This window comes from Capricornis sumatraensis, chromosome 12 (assembly GCF_032405125.1).
Source record: "Capricornis sumatraensis isolate serow.1 chromosome 12, serow.2, whole genome shotgun sequence".
NCBI lineage: Eukaryota > Metazoa > Chordata > Mammalia > Artiodactyla > Bovidae > Capricornis > Capricornis sumatraensis.
Window position 1 is genome coordinate 79,374,544 of NC_091080.1, and position 19,731 is coordinate 79,394,274.

The 19,731-nt window shown below is 42.4% G+C and overlaps 1 protein-coding gene and 1 non-coding gene across 2 annotated transcripts in view; one reads left to right on the forward strand and one right to left on the reverse strand.

Annotated features, from left to right (window-relative positions):
• LOC138089044 (ATP-binding cassette sub-family C member 4-like) overlaps positions 1-19,731 on the forward strand; it is a 309,781-nt gene that overhangs the window by 188,504 nt on the left and 101,546 nt on the right. Inside the window, exons 14-16 of the mRNA XM_068984368.1 lie at positions 12,047-12,143; positions 17,835-18,044; positions 19,245-19,385. Of these exons, the coding sequence (XP_068840469.1) occupies positions 12,047-12,143; positions 17,835-18,044; positions 19,245-19,385 (448 nt within the window). The remainder of the gene's footprint in view (positions 1-12,046; positions 12,144-17,834; positions 18,045-19,244; positions 19,386-19,731) is intronic.
• TRNAC-ACA (transfer RNA cysteine (anticodon ACA)) lies at positions 6,249-6,320 on the reverse strand. Its single transcript has one exon. It is a non-coding gene; the product is annotated as a tRNA-Cys (tRNA).

Consider the following 19,731-nt stretch of genomic DNA (forward strand, 5'->3'; position numbering starts at 1 on the left):
ATTGAAAGATCAGCTGTTATCCTTATGGGAATCCCCTTGTGTGTTGTTTGTTGTTTTTCCCTTGCTGCTTTTAATATTTGTTCTTTGTCTTTGATCTTTGTTATTTTGATTAATATGTGTCTTGGGGTATTTCGCCTTGGGTTTATCCTATTTGGGACTCTCTGGGTTTCTTGGACTTGGATGATTATTTTCTTCCCCATTTTAGGGAAGTTTTCAACTATTATCTCCTCAAGTATTTTCTCATGATCTTTCTTTTTTGTCTTCTTCTGGGACTCCTATGAGTCGATGTTGGGGCGTTTAACATTGTCCCAGAGGTCTCTGAGGTTGTCCTCATTTCTTTTAATTCTTTTTTCTTTTTTCCTTTCTGTTTCATTTATTTTTACATTCTATCTTCTACCTCACTTTTCCTATCTTCTGCCTCCGTTATTCTACTGTTGGTTGCCTCCAGAGTGTTTTTTATATCATGTATTGCATTATTCATTATATATTGATTCTATTTTATTTCTTCTAGGTCATTGTTAAGCCTTTCTTGCATCTTCTCAATCCTTGTCTCCAGGCTATTTATCTGTAACTCCAATTTGATTTCAAGATTTTGGATCATTTTCACTATCATTATTCAGAATTCTTGATCAGGTAAATTCCCTATCTCTTCCTCTTTTGTTTGGTTTGGTGGGCATTTATCCTGTTCCTTTAGCTGCTGGGTATTTCTCTGCCTTTTCATCTAGTTTATATTGCTGTGTTTGAGGTGGCCTTTGTGTATTCTGGCAATTGGTGGTTTCTCTTTATTGTGGTGGTTCCTCGCTGTGGGTGGGGTTGTACAGGTGGCTTGTCAAGGTTTCCTGGTTAGGGAAGCTTGTGTAGGTGTTCTGGTGGGTGGAGGTGAGTTTCTTCTCTCTGGAGTAAAATAAAGTGTCCAGTAATGAGTTTTGAGTCGTCAGTGGGTTTGGTGTGATTTTGGGCAGCCTGTATATTGAGGCTCAGGGTTATGTTCCTGTTTGCTAGAGAATTTGCATGGTATGTCTTGCTCTGGAGCTTTTTGCTTTAGGCGGTGCTTGGTTTCAGTGTAGGTATGGAAACGTTTGATGAGCTCCTGTCGATTAATGTTCCCTGGGGTCAGGAGTTCTCTGGTGTTCTCAGGATTTGGACTTAAGCCTCCTGCTCTGGTTTTCAGTCTTATTTTTACAGTAGCCTCAAGACTTCATCTATACAGCACCAATGATAAAACATCTAGCTTAATGATGAAAAGTTTCTCCACAGTGAGTGACACACGGAGAGGTGCACAGAATTACATGGAGAAGAGAAGAGGGAGGAAGGAGATAGATGTGACCAGGAGGAGAAGAGGGGGAATCAAAAGGGGAGAGAGCAAGCTAGCCAGTAATCACTTCCTTATGTGCTCTCCACAGTCTGGATCCATCAGAGAAGTTCACAGAGTTACACAGAGAAGAGAAGAGGGACAAAGGAAACAGAGGTGGCCAGGTGGATAAAGGGGGAATGAAAAGGAAAGAGACAGATCCAGCCAGTAATCAGTTCCTTAAGTGTTCTCCACAGCCAGGAACACAGAAAGAGATTCACCAATTTTGGTAGAGAAGTAAAGGGGGAAGGGGGAGAGAGAGGCAACCTGTTGGAGAAAAAGGAGAGTCAAAAGGGGGAGAGAGCAATCAGGCCAGTGATCTTGCTCCCAAGTTAAAATGGATACTGAAGATTGGGTTCTTAAAGGTACAAAGTTGATAACAAATACCAAAAAGCAAAGATTAAAAATCTAGAGTAGAGGTTAGATTCTCAAAATTAGAATATTAAAAAAAAAATCTACAAAGTCACAAAAATTATAATATATATATATGAAGTTTGCTTTAAAAATAGGGTGTTTTTTTTTTGCAAGGTAATAGTAGGTTATAAAAATGAAAATTAAAGCTGTAACGGGGACTTAAAAAATAAAATAAATATTTTTAAATTAAAAAATAATAATAGTAAAAATATATCTAAGACTTTCTCTGGAGCTGTTGCAGACAGTGTGGGGTCAGTTCATTTTCAAATAGCTCCTTCTCAAGGTCTATAGGCCCCTTCCTATGTAATTGGTACTAATTACAGGATTTTAATCTACTGCATCTGTCACTTCCAGAGCGGCTCCCTCTGTTTATTTTATCTTCTTCTGTTCGCTGGTCTCTTCAGAATCTAATTTCCACCCTGACACAAGGGGCACAGCAGTGGTCACTTATTATTATTATTTTTTTGGCTTACTTGTTCAGTTGTGCTTTGAGGAGGGAGAAACACTGCAAACAAATATCACTGGTATGTGCTCACAGTGATTCAGCCACACTGGGTTTGCCCCTGCTCACGGGGTGTGTGCTTTTTCAGTCTACACTGCTCAGACTCTAGTTTGCTCTGCTGGGAACTGTCTGATGCGGGCCCTGGTTTCATGCACTTCCCATGTCTAAGCTGCTCAGGTTCAGGTTCTCGGATACTCCACAAAGGCGCATATTTGGTTGGGCCTGCATTTTGCACCCGTCCCAGGTCTGAGCAGCTCAGGTGACAAGGCGCTTGGTGCGTGCAGTCGCCCCCAGTTGAAGGCTGCGGCTTATCTCCTCCCCCACCCCAGCCACTCAGTTTTCTGGGTGTACAATGGGCATGCATTTTCAGGTGTGCTCTGTGTCTCTTCTGGGGAGCTGATCTCTGGCTGCGACCCTCCCGGCAGATGTCGACCATCCAGAATCCCAAGAAGTCTTGGTTAGCAACAAACTCTGCTTGCATTTTGGTATAGGATGCCGCTCTGGGGTCGTGATTGCCCACTTCCGGCTCTGGCTGCCCTCGCCTGCCTGTCTCAGGTGGGGGATGGGCTGGTTCATAGCCAGCTAGCTCTGCTCAGTCCTTTGTTCTGTGAGCATGCCTGGCAATGTCTTCAGTTCAGTTCAGTTCAGTTGCTCAGTTGTGTCCGACTCTTTGCGACCCCATGAATCGCAGCAAGCCAGGCCTCCCTGTTCATCACCATCTCCCGGAGTTCACTCAGACTCGCGTCCATCGAGTCCGTGATGCCATCCAGCCATCTCATCCTCAGTCGTCCCTTTCTCCTATTGCCCCCAATCCCTCCCAGCATCAGAGTCTTTTCCAGTGAGTCAACTCTTCTCATGAGGTGGCCAAAGTACTGGAGTTTCAGCTTCAGCATCATTCCCTCCAAGGAAATCCCAGGGTTGATCTCCTTCAGAATGGACTGGTTGGATCTCCTTGCAGTCCAAGGGACTCTCAAGAGTCTTCTCCAACACCACAGTTCAAAAGCATCAATTCTTTGGCACTCAGCCTTCTTCACAGTCTAACTCTCACGTCCATACATGACCACAGGAAAAACCATAGCCTTGACTAGACAGACCTTAGTCAGCAAAGTAATGTCTCTGCTTCTGAATATGCTATCTAGGTTGGTCATAACTTTGCTTCCAAGGAGCAAGCATCTTTTAATATCATGGCTGCAGTCAACATCTGCAGTGATTTTGGAGCCCCCCAAAATAAAGTCTGACACTGTTTCCACTGTTTCCCCATCTATTTCCCATGAAGTGATGGGACTGGATGCCATGATCTTCATTTTCTGAATGTTGAGCTTTAAGCCAACTTTTTCGCTCTCCTCTTTCACTTTCATCAAGAGGTTTTTTAGCTCCTCTTCACTTTCTGCCATAAGGGTGGTGTCATCTGCATATCTGAGGTTATTGATATTTCTCCCAGCAATCTTGATTCCAGCTTGTGTTTTTTCCAGTCCAGCACTTCTCAAGATGTACTCTGCATATAAGTTAAAGAAGCAGGGTGACAATATACAGCCTTGATGTACACCTTTTCCTATTTGGATCCAGTCTGTTGTTCCATGCCCAGTTCTAACTGTTGCTTCCTGACCTGCATACAGATTTCTCAAGAGGCAGGTCAGGTGGTCTGGTATTCCCATCTCTTTCAGAATTTTCAACAGTTTATTGTGATCCACATAGTCAAAGGCTTTGGCATAGTCAATAATGCAGAAATCGAGGTTTTTCTGGAACTCTCTTGCTTTTTCCATGATCCAGCGGATGTTGGCAATTTGATCTCTGGTTCCTCTGCCTTTTCTAAAACCAGCTTGAACATCAGGAAGTTCACGGTTCACGTATTGCTGAAGCCTGGGTAGGAGAATTTTGAGCATTACTTTACTAGCATGTGAGAAGAGTGCAATTGTGTGGTAGTTTGAGCATTCTTTGGCATTGCCTTTCTTTGAGATTGGAATGAAAACTGACCTTTTCCAGTCTTGTGGCCACTGCTGAGTTTTCCAAATTTGCTGCCATATTGTGTGCAGCACTTTCACAGCATCATCTTTCAGGATTTGAAAGAGCTCAACTGGAATTCCATCACCTCCACTAGCTTTGTTCGTAGTGATGCTTCCTAAAGCCCACTTGACTTCACATTCCAGGATGTCTGGCTCTAGATGAGTGATCACATCATCATGATTATCTGGGTCATGAAGATCTTTTTGTACAGTTTTTCAGTGTATTCTTGCCACCTCTTCTTAGTATCTTCTGCTTCTGTTAGGTCCATACCATTTCTGTCCTTTATTGAGCCCATCTTTGCATGAACTGTTCCCTTGGTATCTCTGATTTTCTTGAAGCGATCTCTAGTCTTTCCCATTCTGTTGTTTTCCTCAATTTCTTTGCACTGATTGCTGAAGAAGGCTTTCTTATCTCTTCTTGGTATTCTTTGGAACTCTGCATTCAGATGCTTATATCTTTCCTTTTTTCCTTTGCTTTTTGCCTCTCTCCTTTTCACAGCTATTTGTAAGGACTCCCCAGACAGTCATTTTGCTTTTTTGCATTTAGGTTAGGGCTTTTCATGGGGTAGCTATCCTACAGTCTGGGTTGCTATCTCAAGCTAGTTTTCTCAGATTGCCCTCAGGGCATTCAGGAGGGTCTTTACCCTAAGCAATGCAGCCCGGTCCTCCCTGCCCCTTCCCAGCCTGCTAGTGGGGGGTGCGAGCCTCTGGGCTGCTGCTCCGCTGGGAGTTGCTGTTAGGCACGTGATCTGTGGGTTTTAATTATTTATTTATTTTTTCCTCCTGGTTATTTTGCCTTCTGAAATTCCAGGTCTCACCACAGATCCGCCGGAGAGTGTTTCCTGGTGTTTGGAAACTTTTCTCTTTTTAAAGACTCCCTTCCTGGGATGGATCTCCATCCCTACCTCTTTTGTCTCTCTTTTTATCTTTTATATTTTGTCCTACCTCCTTTCAAAGACAATGGGCTGCCTTTCTGGGTGCCTGATGTCCTCTGCCAGCATTCAGAAGTTATTCTGTGGAATTTGCTCAGCGTTCAAATGTTCTTTCGATGAATTTGTAGAGGAGAAATTGGTCTCCCCATCCTATTCCTTCACCATCTTAGGACTGCCTCTGAGGACCCAGTTTTTTTGTTGAAGGACAAGTAGAAGCTCAGTTGTGGAGGGAGGAGGAAACAGGGTTGTGAGGAGAACAGCAAGCACGTCCTCACCTGGAGGAGGCGGGGTGTTTGGCAGAGAGAAGCTATTTAGAAATTCTTGCTTTCATGTCCTGTGTTAGTTTCCTGGGGCTGTGTCCATTCAGGCTGCTCTCACAGGAGACCAGAGCCTGGGAAGCTTAGAAATAATAGAAGTTTATCTCTCATAGTTTTAGAAGCTGGGAAAGTCTAAGATCAAGGTGTGGGCAGTTTGATTTCTCCTTAGACATGTCTACTTGGCTTCTAATGGCATTCTTCTTGCATTGTCCTCATATGGTCCTCCCTCTGTCCACGTGAACCCCTGTGTCTCTGTCCTTGTGTCTTAGTCTCCTCTTCTAAGGACACCAGTCAGATTATATTTGGCCCACCCTTATGGGCTCATCTAACTTAAATACCTCTTTGAAGGTCTTGTCACCAAATTCTAAAGTATTGGGGGTTAAGACAGCAGCATGTACATTTGTAGGGGAAAGAATTAATTCACAACTCACAATTCATGCTATCTAGCAAAGTAAAAAGATTTCAGCAGAGTTAGCAGTGTGTGTGTGTGTGTGTGTGTGTGTGTGTGAGAGAGAGAGAGAGAGAGAGAGAGAGAGAGAGAGAGAGAGAGAGAGAGAGAGAGAGTGAGAGAGAGAGAGAGAGAGAGAGAGATGTGGGGGCAGTTCTGAGCTCTGGATACAAGGAGCTGGTATTTCACATTCACTAGCAGGGTCATTTCTTTGAGGCCCTTTTTTTTTGGTGGGAGGAGGCAAGAATACTGGAGTGGGTTGCCATTCCCTTCAGGAGATCTTCCCAACCCAGGGATTGAACCTGGGTCTTCTACATTGTAGGCAGATGCTTTACCATCTGAGCCACCAGGGAAGTAAACCTAGGCAGCATATTAAAAAGCAGAGACATTACTTTGCCAACAAAGGTCCATCTAGTCAAGGCTATGGTTTTTCCAGTAGTCATGTATGGATGTAAGAGTTGGACTGTGAAGAAAGCTGAGTGCCGAAAAATTGATGCTTTTGAACTGTGGTGTTGGAGAAGACTCTTGAGAGTCCCTTGGACTGCAAGGAGGTCCAACCAGTCCCTTCTAAACGAGATCAGTCCTGGGTGTTCATTGGAGGGACTGATGGTAAAGCTGAAACTCCAGTACTTTGGCCACCTCATGCAAAGAGTTGACTCACTGAAAAAGACTCTGATACTGGGAGGGATTGGGGGCAGGAGGAGAAGGGGACGACCGAGGATGAGATGGCTGGATGGCATCACCTACTCGACGGACATGAGTTTAGGTGAACTCCAGGAGTTGGTGATGGACAGGGAGGCCTGGCGTGCTGCGATTCATGCGGTCGCAAAGAGTCGGACGCGACTGAGTGACTGAACTGAACTGAACTGAACTGAGCAGGGTCATTGTACAAGTTCTACCAAAGATTGTGTGTAACTTATGCTTAGTATTGGGGTGATGAAAGCACTCTGGAGATGAGTGGTGATGATGGTTACACAACAATGTAAATGTACTTAAGGTTACTGAGCAGTATACTTAAAAATGGTTAAAATGGTATATTTCATATTATGTGTATTTTGCCACACAAAAAGTGCACAGTAGTACTCACTCTTTCAAAGTAAGAGAGCAGCACAGCTGACACTTGGCATGGCCTCCAGCTCTCTGGTCTGACCCCCTTTCCTACTCTCTCCTGATCATGGCTTGATGAATTTTCCCTTAGAGAAATGCCTTGTGTCTTGTCATGAGTTCAGTGATGGCTCTAGTGCTGTGGCAGAGATTCCCCACCCTGCCCTTCTGGCATCATGAGTAGTTCAGCCTCCCTGTTCTCAATACCCTACCCTGAACTCACAAATGTCTGTCACTCTGTCTTGTGTGCATCTGCACAAGTTTTCCATCAGTGTAAGAAGAGATCCTGCTGACTGTTATATTTGCATCACTGGGAGGGGAGAAGACAGAGTTCTGATTGTCAAGTGTCACTGTGCTCATCACAAAAGCTCTCCCAAGTTCTTGTCTGAACTCAGGATGTGTTTATAAAGTCCTCTCAACATTTTGGGTGTAATGACTCTGGGTGTACACTTGATAGAAGCAAGCTTATTAATTAAGACTGTCCTTTGCCAATCAGAACCACATTCTCTGGGGAAACTTAGGGCAGGGAGCATGAATGCAATATTTAGGACATCACTTAGCAGCAACATTATGCTATGAGAGATGGTGGTTGTGTTGAAGCTTAATAATGGGGAGTATTTTGTATTAAAAGTGGGTGAATAATATTTCTACTAGCCATTAACAGTTTTCTTCAGTCATAGATCTATATCCAAGGTTTTTAAAGTCTGCAAGTTTTACACCTATATGTTGTTACACTTACTACACTAAGTGAGTTCTATCACCTACATAAGGTGAGGGGCCTTAGGTGAACTGGTGCAGTGACACCTGTGTCCAGCCACGGACCGTGTCCTGGTCCAGCCCTACATCATCAGACCCCCCACCTCCTGCATCATCTGCTCTTCAGGTCTGTCCTGATCAGATTCTGACACTGCTGTCTACACAGCTCACCCTCCTGTTCCAGCCCTTCATAGATCCCCCTTGTCCCCCCACCCCATTCAGGATGCAGTTCCAGGTACTCAAACAGAGAACAGGCTTCTTTGCCGCCTGCCCCATCAACCTTTCCAGCTCATCCCCACACCCAATCAGTATCCTGCTGTGCTGGATTTATGGGGGTTCCTTTCTCACCCCTGTGTGTCTGTACATACTGGTCCTTCTGTCCCAGAGCCAGGGAGCAGTGTACCAGCACACAGAAGGAAGGTGGAAGATTGGTCCTGCCATTCCCTCCTGCTCCTCCAGGGGGCCCCATGCCCTCTGTCTTCCCACAGCCCTCAGTGGGTGCACTGGAGCATTTATGAGTCCCCCTCACTGCCACCTCCCCTCCTCCACCTCGACCCTAATCAGTGAATGCAGGAAGGCGCCTCAGCCCAGCATGTTCTATCCCAGGACCCCTGCACCTGCTGTGTCTTCTTCCAGGATTTTTCCCCAGATAGTCTCAGGGCTCCCATGTCACCCTAGCTAAGACAGCAGTGCCCCCTGCTTTTCCCTCAGAGCACACATCACAGCCCAATAGTGCATTTTTCCTATACTAGTTCAGTGTATTCCCCTCTCCATGGTGCAGTGTTGTCTACTGTCTTGACCTGTGGGTGTATCCTCAGCACTTGGGATAGTGCCTCTGCCTAATCAAAGTCTGCCAGTAGAATGAATGAAGGTGGGACTCTGTATTACTTATACCCTTTCTGCAATAACCTGCCATGTCCTCTCTTAACACAGCATTTATATAGGATTATTTTGATATAGGGAATTATATGTTTAACAGCTCTTATCTAGAAATAATGTGTAAACAGCTCATCACTGAAGCAATTATTTTTTATGGCATGACTTGGAAAACTTTACTCTTAAAAGCTTGAAAAATAAAGTATTTTTTCTAGAGATTTGGGTAAAAATTATCATTTCAGAAGAAATTCAAAATCATCAACTGATCACTTCATTGTAATTATATTACCTCATGTGTGATGGAATGTTAGGAAGAAAACATTTAAAAACTTTTCGGTTGGTCCATCTTGGATAAAGCAACCCATCATATTTGATTAACATCTGCCTTCGGGGACTATTGACAGGTATTTTGAACTAAAGAAAAACAATTCCATGAGTTCCAAAGAACGTTCCCAAGAATGTTCAAATTACTGTACAATTGGACTCATTCCATAAACTAGCAAAATAATGCTCAAAATCCTCCAAGCTGGGCTTCAGCAGTATGTGAACTGAGAACTTCCAGATGTACAAGCTGGCTTTAGAAAAGGCAGAGGAACCAGAGATCAAATTGCCATCATTCACTGAATCATAGAGAAAGCAAGGAAATCTTAAAAAAAAATCCACTTCTGTTTCATTGATTATACTAAAGCCTTTAACTGTGTGGGTCACAACAAACTGTGGAAAATTCAAGAGATGGGAATACCACACTACTTTATCTGTCTCCTGAGAAACCTGCATGTGGATCAAGAAGCAACAGTTAGAACTGGACATGGAACAACTGACTGGTTCAAAATTAGGAAAGCAGGATGTCAAGCAGTATTGTTACCTTGCTTATTTTACTTTTATGCAGAGTACATCATGTAAAATGCTGGGCTGGATGAATCACAAACTGGAATCAAGATTGCTGGGAGAAATATGAGCAAGCTCAGATTTGCAGATGATGCCACCCTTAATGGAAGAAAGTGAAGTGAAACTAAAGAACCTCTTGATGGGGGTGAAAGTGTGTACACGTGTATTCTCAGTCATGTCTGACTCTGCAACCCCATGGACTGCAGCCTGCCAATCTCCTTTGTCCATGGAGTTTTCCAGGCAAGAATACTGGAGTGGGTTCCCATTTCTTTCTACAGGGGATCTTCCTAACCCAGGGATTGAACCCCTATCTCCTGCATTGTCAGGCAAATTCTTTATCACTGTGCCACCTGAGGATGAGAGAAGAGTGAAAAAGCTGGCTTGAAGCTCAACATCAAAAAAAAAAAAAAAAGGTTATGACATCCAGTCTTGCCACTTCATGCCAGATAGAAGGGGAAAATGTAGAAACAATGACATTTTAATTTTCTTGGCTCCAAAATCACTGTGGACAGTGACTGCAGCCATGAAATTAAAAGACACTTGCTCTTTGGAAGGTAAACTATGACAAACCTAGACAGTATATTAAAAAAAAAAAAGACATCACTTTGCGGACAAAAGTTTGTATTGTCATAGCTATGGTTTTTCCAGTAGTCATATATGGATGTGAGAGTTGATCCACAAAGAAGGCTGAGTGCCAAAGAATTGATGATTTCAAATTGCGGTCATGGAGAAGACTCTTGAGAGTCCGTTGGACTTCAAAAACATCAAACAAGTCAGTTCTAAAGGAAATCAGTCCTGAATATTCATTGGAAGGATAGATGCTGAAGCTGAAGCTCCAATCCTTTGGCCACCTGATGCGAAGAGCCAACTCATTGGAAAAGACCCTGACACTGGGAAAGATTGAAGGCAAAAAGAGAAGGGGGAAGCAGAGGATGAGATGGTTAGATAGCATCATTGACTTAATAGACATGAATTTGAGCAAACTGTCGAGACAGTGGAGGACAGGGAAGCCTGGTGTGCTGCAGTCCATGGGGTCACAGAGAGTTGGACATAACTTATGGACTAATTGACAACAATTCCATGAAAAACTTTAGTACTAACTGGAGGAGGGGGTTACTCAGTCAAGAAACTTAGGTACAAAAGCTGAACTAAGACATGTCAAAAGGTAAAAATAAATCTGTTTGGAATTAATGAAACGATGGTGAGTGCATCTGCATCCCAAGGTCTTCTTTCTGATCACAGACCCTGTGTCCCGAGGGTCCCCTCAGAGTTTTTCTATTTTGAGTCCGAAGCATATGACCACTTGTGGTTAGGGAGGAGTAGGGAAGGGAGCTGACATTTACTGAGCAGACTGGTGGTTAGACTCCTCAGAACACATGATTGTCATTGATGTTTTTCTGAGATGAAGAAACTGAGATTTAGTGGCTCATCTGATGAAACCAAGCTGCAGTCTACTGCCTCCAGGTTCTCCATCTGACTCACTCAGCAGGCTGAGCTCTGGCCCATGTTCCTGAGATTTGCTTTGTGAGGGTGCCTGGAGCTCTGCCCATGCTCGCTGGGGCCTCAGACTTAGCTACTCACTTCTCTGAAGGGGTTGTGGACCCTGTAGGAAGAGAAGAGACTGGGGCTGAGTTCCTTGGGGTCTGAATTTAAGAAGTAGGGACAGTTTGAGGGGGTTTCTGTGAAAAAAAAAAAAAAACCACTTAAGTTTGGATAGTTTAGGGGGAGTCTTGGCTAAGAGAATTGTGTGTCTTGAGCTGTTGGATGATTTCCTCTGTTTGGGGCATTTGGACTCTCATCTTTCATTTTCATATTCAGAAAGTTTTCGGTTCAAATGAAAAGTTTAATTCCTGGTTGGGATGGAATGTTGCAGAGATGTATGGAGGCCACACTAGCATTCATTTTCTATCTAATGCTATTTGGGAAGAAGTGTCTAGAAAATGCACTCTGGCAAAGGTTACCAAGAGTCTATTAATTTGTTGTTGTTACTCTGTACATTATAAATCATAAACAATCGCTTAGAAAACTGCCTGAGCAAAATGTACAGATAGATTCCTCTTCTCCCATTCCTGTATAGTGATGAAATAGTGTTTTAGTTCAGTCAAGTTTTGGAATCTGAGTATTGGTCAGTTGTTTATCATCATGAAACATGTAAATAATTGATGAGTTTTTTGAGGGAAAAAAAAAAAAACCTAGCTGTTGGTGCCTCCTTCACTGGACTGGTTTTTAGAATTTTTGAACAGAGCTGGATTCAGGTTTGCTGCTAATGAATTTGAGGACCTAGTCAGATTTATTGATTTATATTGGTACTTAGTTTGTATTATTTATTTGGTATTTAAACCACAGGTCTTCAACTCCTGTGTTGTCTTTGTCTCATTATGTTTTCAAAATATGTGTTTTCACTTGGAAGCACCCCCATTCATGTTTTTACATACTGCACCTTTTATGTCTGTAGGTGTATTTGCCAAGTTTTGCATGAGAAGATCACAATCTTAGTGACTCATCAGTGGCAGTACCTAAAAGATGCAAGTCAGATTCTGCTATTGGAAAAGGTAAGTAATTTCTAGAAGTCTGTGGAACTTGCTGACACTCAGGTGTGTTGAAGGCCAGGCCTCTCAACAGGTCACTCTCCTTGGATTAATGGTAAATGCCCTCTTCTCCCTCAGTTGTACACTCCCTTCTTCTCAGAGCTGGTGGTATTCTTACATTTGAGGATGAATCCAAAGGCCTGTAGAAATGTCACTATTACACTTTAAGCCACATAAAGCTTAAAGTGTATAGAAGTACAACCGCAAGGCTACTGAATCATCACTGTTCTAGTGAAATTGTTAAGGATGCAATGTTTTTTAGAACTTTTTTTCCTTTTCCAGGATTTAAGTCAAATTGTATTGTTTGGAAATTAGAGATACTAAGACCTGTTTGTATCCACATGATTGTCATGCACAGTGTGCCTGAAGAGCATCTTCCATTAGTACAGGAAGCAAGGTTGGGTAGCCGAGCACCTGGGTCGGAGACACCCACTCTGCTGGTGTTGCCAGTCGCTGGTCTCCCTGCCCAGGTCTCTATGTGCCCAATATGTGTGGGAGCCTGTGCAGCAGGATGACAAGGCCCTGCCTACATGGGGCTCCTGTTCTTATGGGGAGGATGTGACAGAGAAGGTGACATCCTGGCTGCCTCCCTGAGGAGCTGGTGCCTCACAGGGTCTGAGTGACATGAAGGTGAGGACCGTGCTGTCACTGGGGAGAGGGAATCTGAGGCAAGGGGTCTTAAGGAAGGAGCTGACCTGGCAGGTTGGAGGAACCGCAGGAAGACCAGCGTGTCTGAGGACAGTGAGCAGGGGGATGTGGAGGGAACAGGTCTCTGAGCAGTGGGCAGTGAGCCCAGAAGTGAGGTGGAAGCCTTGGATGGTCCAGAGCAGAGGAGGATGTGGTCTGATGTGGGATTTAAAAGATTCCTCTGATGGTCACTGGAGAGGTGACAGCAGAAGCAGTTAGAAGTCTTAGTAAAGCTGAGAAGACAGAAGTGTGGGCTCAGGCTAGACTATCAGTTTCTAGAGCTGCTGTAACAAAGTACTGCAAACTGGGTGACCTCAAACAACAGAAATTTATTTTATTTTATTGAAATATAGTTGATTTACAATATTGTATTAATTTTTGCTGTACAGTGAAGTGATTCAGTCATACATATACATGTATTTATTTTTAATTATTCTTTTCCATTATGGTTTATTATAGGATACTGAATATAATTCCTTGTGTGCTACACGGTAGGACCTTGTTGTTTATCCATTCCATATATAATGCTTACATCTGCTAATCCAAAACCTTGCACTCGAAGTCTCCCCAGCTCCCTCCCTGTTGGGAACTACAGGTCTGTTCTCTCTGTCCTCAAAACAACAGAGATTTGTTGTCTCCCTGGTCTGGAGGCTACAAATCCCCAGTCCAGGTGCTGGCAGGGCTGTGCTCTCCCTGAAGGCTGCAGGAGAGAAACTTTCCTTCCTGCCACTGGTGTGCAACGGCCTTCCTTGTGTTCTTTGGCTTCCAGCAGCAGTATTGTGTTCTCTGCTTCTGATATCATGTGGCCATTATCTCTTGTTTGTCTGAGTCTCTTCTGTTCTCATAAAGACATCAGTCTTATTGGATTTAGGGTCAGCCTGCTCCAGTGTGACCTCATCTTAGCTTGATTGCATTGGCAAAGACCCTGCTTCCAAATAAGGTCAGTTTACAGGTATCATGTTTAGGGCTTGAACACACCTTTTTAAGGGGCCAACATTCAGTGCATGATACCTCACATGATTGAAAGTGGGTTGGAGATTAGTGAGAATTTTTCAGACTTGGTAATTGTTTAATGTCTCACCCATTGGTTTGACTGTGTCTGTGCCTCAGCACCTCTGATGTTAACCCTTGTCTCTTTCAACAGACCCATGGCCAAATCTCTCACTTATCAAATGAATCTGCTCTAAGAACGATTATTAAAATACAGCATCTCTACCTCTTGAAGCAATTCCATGTGTAGACTGTTCTCCACTCCTCCAGGAATGTGGAACTCAGATTTCTTAAGCTTGAGACCAGTTAACTTCACGTGCAGAGCAGATGATGTGCTGTGCTTAGTCACTCAGTCCTGTTCAACTCTTCGTGACCCCAGACTCCTCTGTTCATGGGGATTCTCCAGGCAAGAATACTGGAGTGGGTTGCCATTCCCTCCTCCAGGGGATCTTCCCATCCCAGGGATCAAACCCAGGTCTTTTGCATTGCAGACAGATTCTTTACCATCTGTGCCACCAGATAAGTCCAAGAATACTGGAGTGGGTAGCCTATCCCTTCTCCAGGGGATACTGGATCCCAACCCAGGGATTTAACCAGGGTCTCTTGCATTGCAGGCAGATTCTTTACCTGCTGAGCTACCAGGGAAGCCCACAGAGCAGATGATACTAGTGTGTAAAAGCCTGCATTGGCAGTATGGTGTACAGAATAGTGAGAGGCACAATAACATATTTAGCCAGTCCCTAGCTGTTTTAGGGCCCCTTTATTGCTTCTTTTGAGAATACCATCCTCAATTTTAGAATAACAATTTGTCCACTAGGGAGCACCCCTGGATGAGTTGAGGTCCATCCTTTCTATTTGTCTGATCCCTCTCTCACATCAGAGAGGGGATGGCATGCCCCCTTGTCCCCTTGGAATTGTCAGAGGTTTGCTGCTGAGTGAAATTATTATCTTTGTACCACTAGTAATTTCCTTGTGCAGCTTACAGATACTAAGTAGAAAGTAGTAATTTCATTAAATAAAGTGTATGCATTTTGTCCCTCAAGTGGCACAAGACATAATATATCTTGAATAAAATTCTAATTCTTCAGTATCAGATGGTTCCCAAAGGTTTCACAGGGTTTCTTCCAGGGGACCACCTCAGGGGATAGGATGAGAGGGGTCAAAGGTAGGGTCAGGGGGCACTTTCTTCTACTTGATCTGCCTTAACCAGATGCCCTCCTTTGATTGGTTTTGCATCCTGAAATTTTGGCCTCATATTTTGTTTGCCACTGAGTGAATTAGCTATGTCTTATTTCATGGGGTTAGAAAATAGCAAAAGCATCTGCATATGAAAGTTCCAAAGAATAGCAAGGAGAGATAGAAATTCTTCCTCAGTGATCAGTGCAAAGAAACAGAGGAAAACAATAGAATGGGGAAGACTAGGGATCTCTTCAAGAAAATTAGAGATACCAAGGGAACATTTCATGCAAAGATGGGCTCGATAAAGGACAGAAATGGTATGTGCCGAACAGAAGCAGAAGATATTAAGAAGAGGTGGCAAGAGTACACAGAAGAACTATATAAAAAAGATATTCATGACCCAGATAATCACGATGGTGTGTTCACTCACTTAGAGCCAGACAGCCTGGAGTGCAAAGTCAAGTGGGCCTTAGAAAGCCTTACTATGAACAAAGCTAGTGGCAGTGATGGAATTACAGGTGAGCTCTTTTAAATCCTAAAAGATGATGCTGATAAAGTGCTGCACTCAATATGCCAGCAAATTAGTAAAACTCAGCAGTGGACACAGGACTGGAAAGGGTCAGTTATCATTCCAATCCCAAAGAAAGGCAATGCAAAGAATATTCAAACTACCACACAATTGCATTTATCTCATACTCTAGCAAAGTAATCCTCAAAATTCTCCAAGCTAGGCTTCAACAGTACATGAACTGAGAACTTTCAGATGTTCATGCTGTATTTAGAAAAGGTAGAGGAACCAGAGATCAAATTGCCAACATCTGTTGTATCATAGAAAAAGCAAGAGAGTTCCAGAAAAATATTTACTTCTGCTTTATTGACTATGCTAAAGACTTTGTGTAGATCGCAACAAACTGTGAAAAATTCTTCAAGAGATGGAAATACCAGACCATCTTACCTGCCTCCTGAGAAATCTGTATGCAGGTCAAGAAGAAACAGAACCAGACACAGAACAGCAGACTGGTTCCAAATGAGGAATGGAGTACGTCAAGACTTTATATTGTCACCTTATATATTTAACTTCTATGCAGAGTACATCATGTGAAATACTGAGCTGGATGAAGCACAAGCTGAAATCAAGATTTCCAGGAGATTTATCAATAACTTCAGATATGCAGATAACACCACCCATATGGCAGAAAGCAAAGAACTAAAGAGTCAGTCTCTTGATGAAAGTGAAAGAGGAGAGTGAAAAAGCTGGCTTAAAACTCAACATTCAAAAAAGGAAGATCATGGCATCCAGTGCCATCACTTTATGGCAAATAGATGGGGAAACAAAGGAAGCAGTGACAGACTTTATTTTTTTTTTTGGCTCCAAAATCACTGCAGATGGTGACAGCACCCATGAAATCAAAAGATGCTTGCTCTTTGGAAGAAAAGCTATGACCAACCTAGATAGCATTTTAAAAAGCAGAGATAGTACTTTGACAACAAACGTCCATCTAGTCAAAGCTTTGTTTTTTCCAGTAGTCATGTATGGATGTGAGAGTTGGACCATAAACAAAGCCTAGCACCGAAGAATTGATGCTTTTGAAGTATGGTGTTAGAGAAGACTCTTGAGAGTCCTTTGAACTACAAGGAGATCCAATCAGTCAATTCTCAAGGAAATCAGTCCTGAAGGAAGGAATGATGCTGAAGCTGAAGCTCCAATACTTTGGCCTCCTGATATGAAGAACTGACTCATTGGAAAAGGCCTTGATCTGATAAAGACTGAAGGTGGGAAGAGAAGGTGATGGCAGAGGATGTGATGGTTAGATGGCATCACTGACTCAATGGACGTGAGTTTGGGTATACTCTGGGAGTTGGTGATGGACAGGGAGGCCTGACGTGCTGCAGTCCATGAGGTTGCAGAGAGTCAGACACGACTGAGCAACTGAACTGAATTGAACTGGAGGAAGGGAAACTGAAGTAAACTGTCATGTATTTTCAAAGAACTTGATTAGATTGGCAGTGGCTTAAACAGTTGCATGATCTGAGGAGGCCTGGTTTTCTGCTTGTGATTGGTTGTTTTTAAGTTCTCCTCTCAAATTTGAGCTCACTGGTTCTGGGTTAGGTTTTGGTTTGCTGCCAACGCTTTAGAACCACTGCAGTGTCTTGGCCTTCTTGTTTAATGACTTGAACAGAAAGAATATTGAATTTGCAGTTGGGAACTTTCTGAGTTTGTGGGGAAGTTATAAAGACAATGAAGACACAGCTCATCGATTCTCTGTCCAGAGCTACTTCTTACAGGTCTTGTTCCAGGTGAACACATGCTACTGTGACAGTGACATGGTCAGCAAAGATTTGATGAGTGACTCTTACCTGTGCAGATGTGCTTGTGCCCACCTCTGTGTCAGTCTTAAGTTTGTTTCCTGGAATATCTTCTCCAATTGACTTTTAAAAAATTCCGTTTCTCACATGAAGTTTATCTGAATTGTCTGAAAAAGCTACTGATACATCCACTGATGTCTATAGTTTTTGCTTCCCTAAGTGCCCGCAGTAGTCATCTCAATGGCCTCCATTTTTAACACGTAAGTACACATTTCTTTCACATCTGCCAGCACCTTACATAGTATTTCGTTTGGCAGAGGACAGAAGGCTTGTACTGAAATAGATTTGTGAACTATAATTCCAGACCTAAAAAATATTTTCTTAAAAAAGTTATAGTTTAATACCAGTTAACTTTTCTTGATTAGTATTTAAATTAGATTAGTGTTATCTAATGCAAGTACATTCCTCTCAATTAAAAAATTTTTATTTTAGGGTGAAATGGTGCAAAAAGGGACCTATGCTGAGTTACTGAAATCTGGGGTAGATTTCGCTTCCCTTTTAAAGAAGGAGTATGAGGAGGCTGAACCATCTCCAGTTCCTGAATCTCCCACTATGAGGACTCAGATATCCTCCGAGTCTTCAGTTCATTCTCAACAGTCTTCCACACCCTTGTTGAAAGATGCAGCTGCAGACGACCAAGATGTGAGTTTCTCATTCTGCAACCTCCTGGTCTGTCCACTTTTGATGGCTGTTCAGTCTTCTCCTCTCATGACATCATTGTCTCAAAGTAAATAAGTTTCTAGGGCCTTATTCCATGGAATTGGTAGAATTAAATTGCTTTCTGATCAGGGTTCTCCTTTGGGTATAGGATGATGAATCTTATCAAGATCAGTAGTGGGTACACTGCTATGAATTTTTGGGTATATGTTTGTAATGGCTCCCAGCTTCCCTTTTACACCCAGAGGCTTACTATGAAGACCCTCTCCTATGAAATCCTGCTGTGATGACATTAAATCAGCTATTTTCCCTACGTGTTAGAATGTTCTGGCACTGCAGATGACTGTCATATTTTGCCTTGGTGTCAGAAGGTTTGTGATAGACCAGATATAACATGTGCTAAGGACCTGACACACAGCAGACACTGATTAGTCAGTCACATTCCACACTCAAGAATCACTGAAATTCAGGAACCACATAGATTCAGATCATATGCTGTCCTCCTGCTATCCAAACTCACCTTACTCCAACCTGTTGTGTGAACTCAGTTTACTGTGTTTGACTAGTATTTTGAGGACCAGCTATGTTTTATGCTTTCATCATTGAATGATACAAGTCATCTAGAGGGATACATTAACTATGTATCACTTTGTGTGTTATTTTGGAACAAACTTCTGCATTCATATTTGAATTGGATATGTTTTGAGTGTGCCAAAAGTCATAATATCCTATTTTTATTCTTTAGTCATATAATTTATTTTTTAATTGGAGTATAACTGTTTTACAATGTTGTGTTGCTTTCCACTGTGCAATGAAATGAATCTGCTATATGTATACATATATCCCCTCCCTCTTGGACTCCCTTTCCCCCCTACACTCCTGTCCCAAACATCTAGATCATAATGCAGCACTGCTACTTTAAGCAAAGCCACACAACAATGAATAACCTTGTGCAAATGATATTTCCTTATTTCTAATAGCTTACTAGAAGTAGTATGGCTGAGTCCAAGAGTCCATGCATATATTGTTTGGTTAGATATTTCCATACCCTGTCCATAGGAGATGGACCATCTTGCACTCCTACCAGCATGTGAGGTGTGTCTGTTTTCACCACAGAATTGCAATTTAGGGCATTGTTGAACTTTTACAGTTCATTATTTAAAATTTGCCATTTTTCCCTCCAAGACTGAGAATATACAGGATACACTATCTAAGGAGAGACGTTTAGAAGGAAAAGTTGGTTTTAAGACCTACAAGAATTACTTCAGAGCTGGTGCTCACTGGTCTGTCATCATTTTCCTTATTCTAGTATGCATAGCAGCTCAGGTAAGTAAGGAAATTTGTTTTGGTGTGTGCCCTTAGCTTGATATTCACATACTATTTATACTGTATCTATTTATTTAATTATTATTATGTTTATGAAGAGATTTATTTTATTTTATTTATTTTTTAGAAGAAAAATAGCAACGGTTTGTTTTTAATAGAATTAGATTTTAAAGTTTTAAAAGGTTGCCAAAATTATCATTTTATTTTATTTTTTATTTTATTTAATTTTAATTTTTACTCTATTTTACTTACAATATTGTATTAGTTTTGCCATACATTGACATGAATCCATCACGGGTGTACATGAGTTTCCAAACATGAACCCCCCTCCCACCTCCCACCCCAT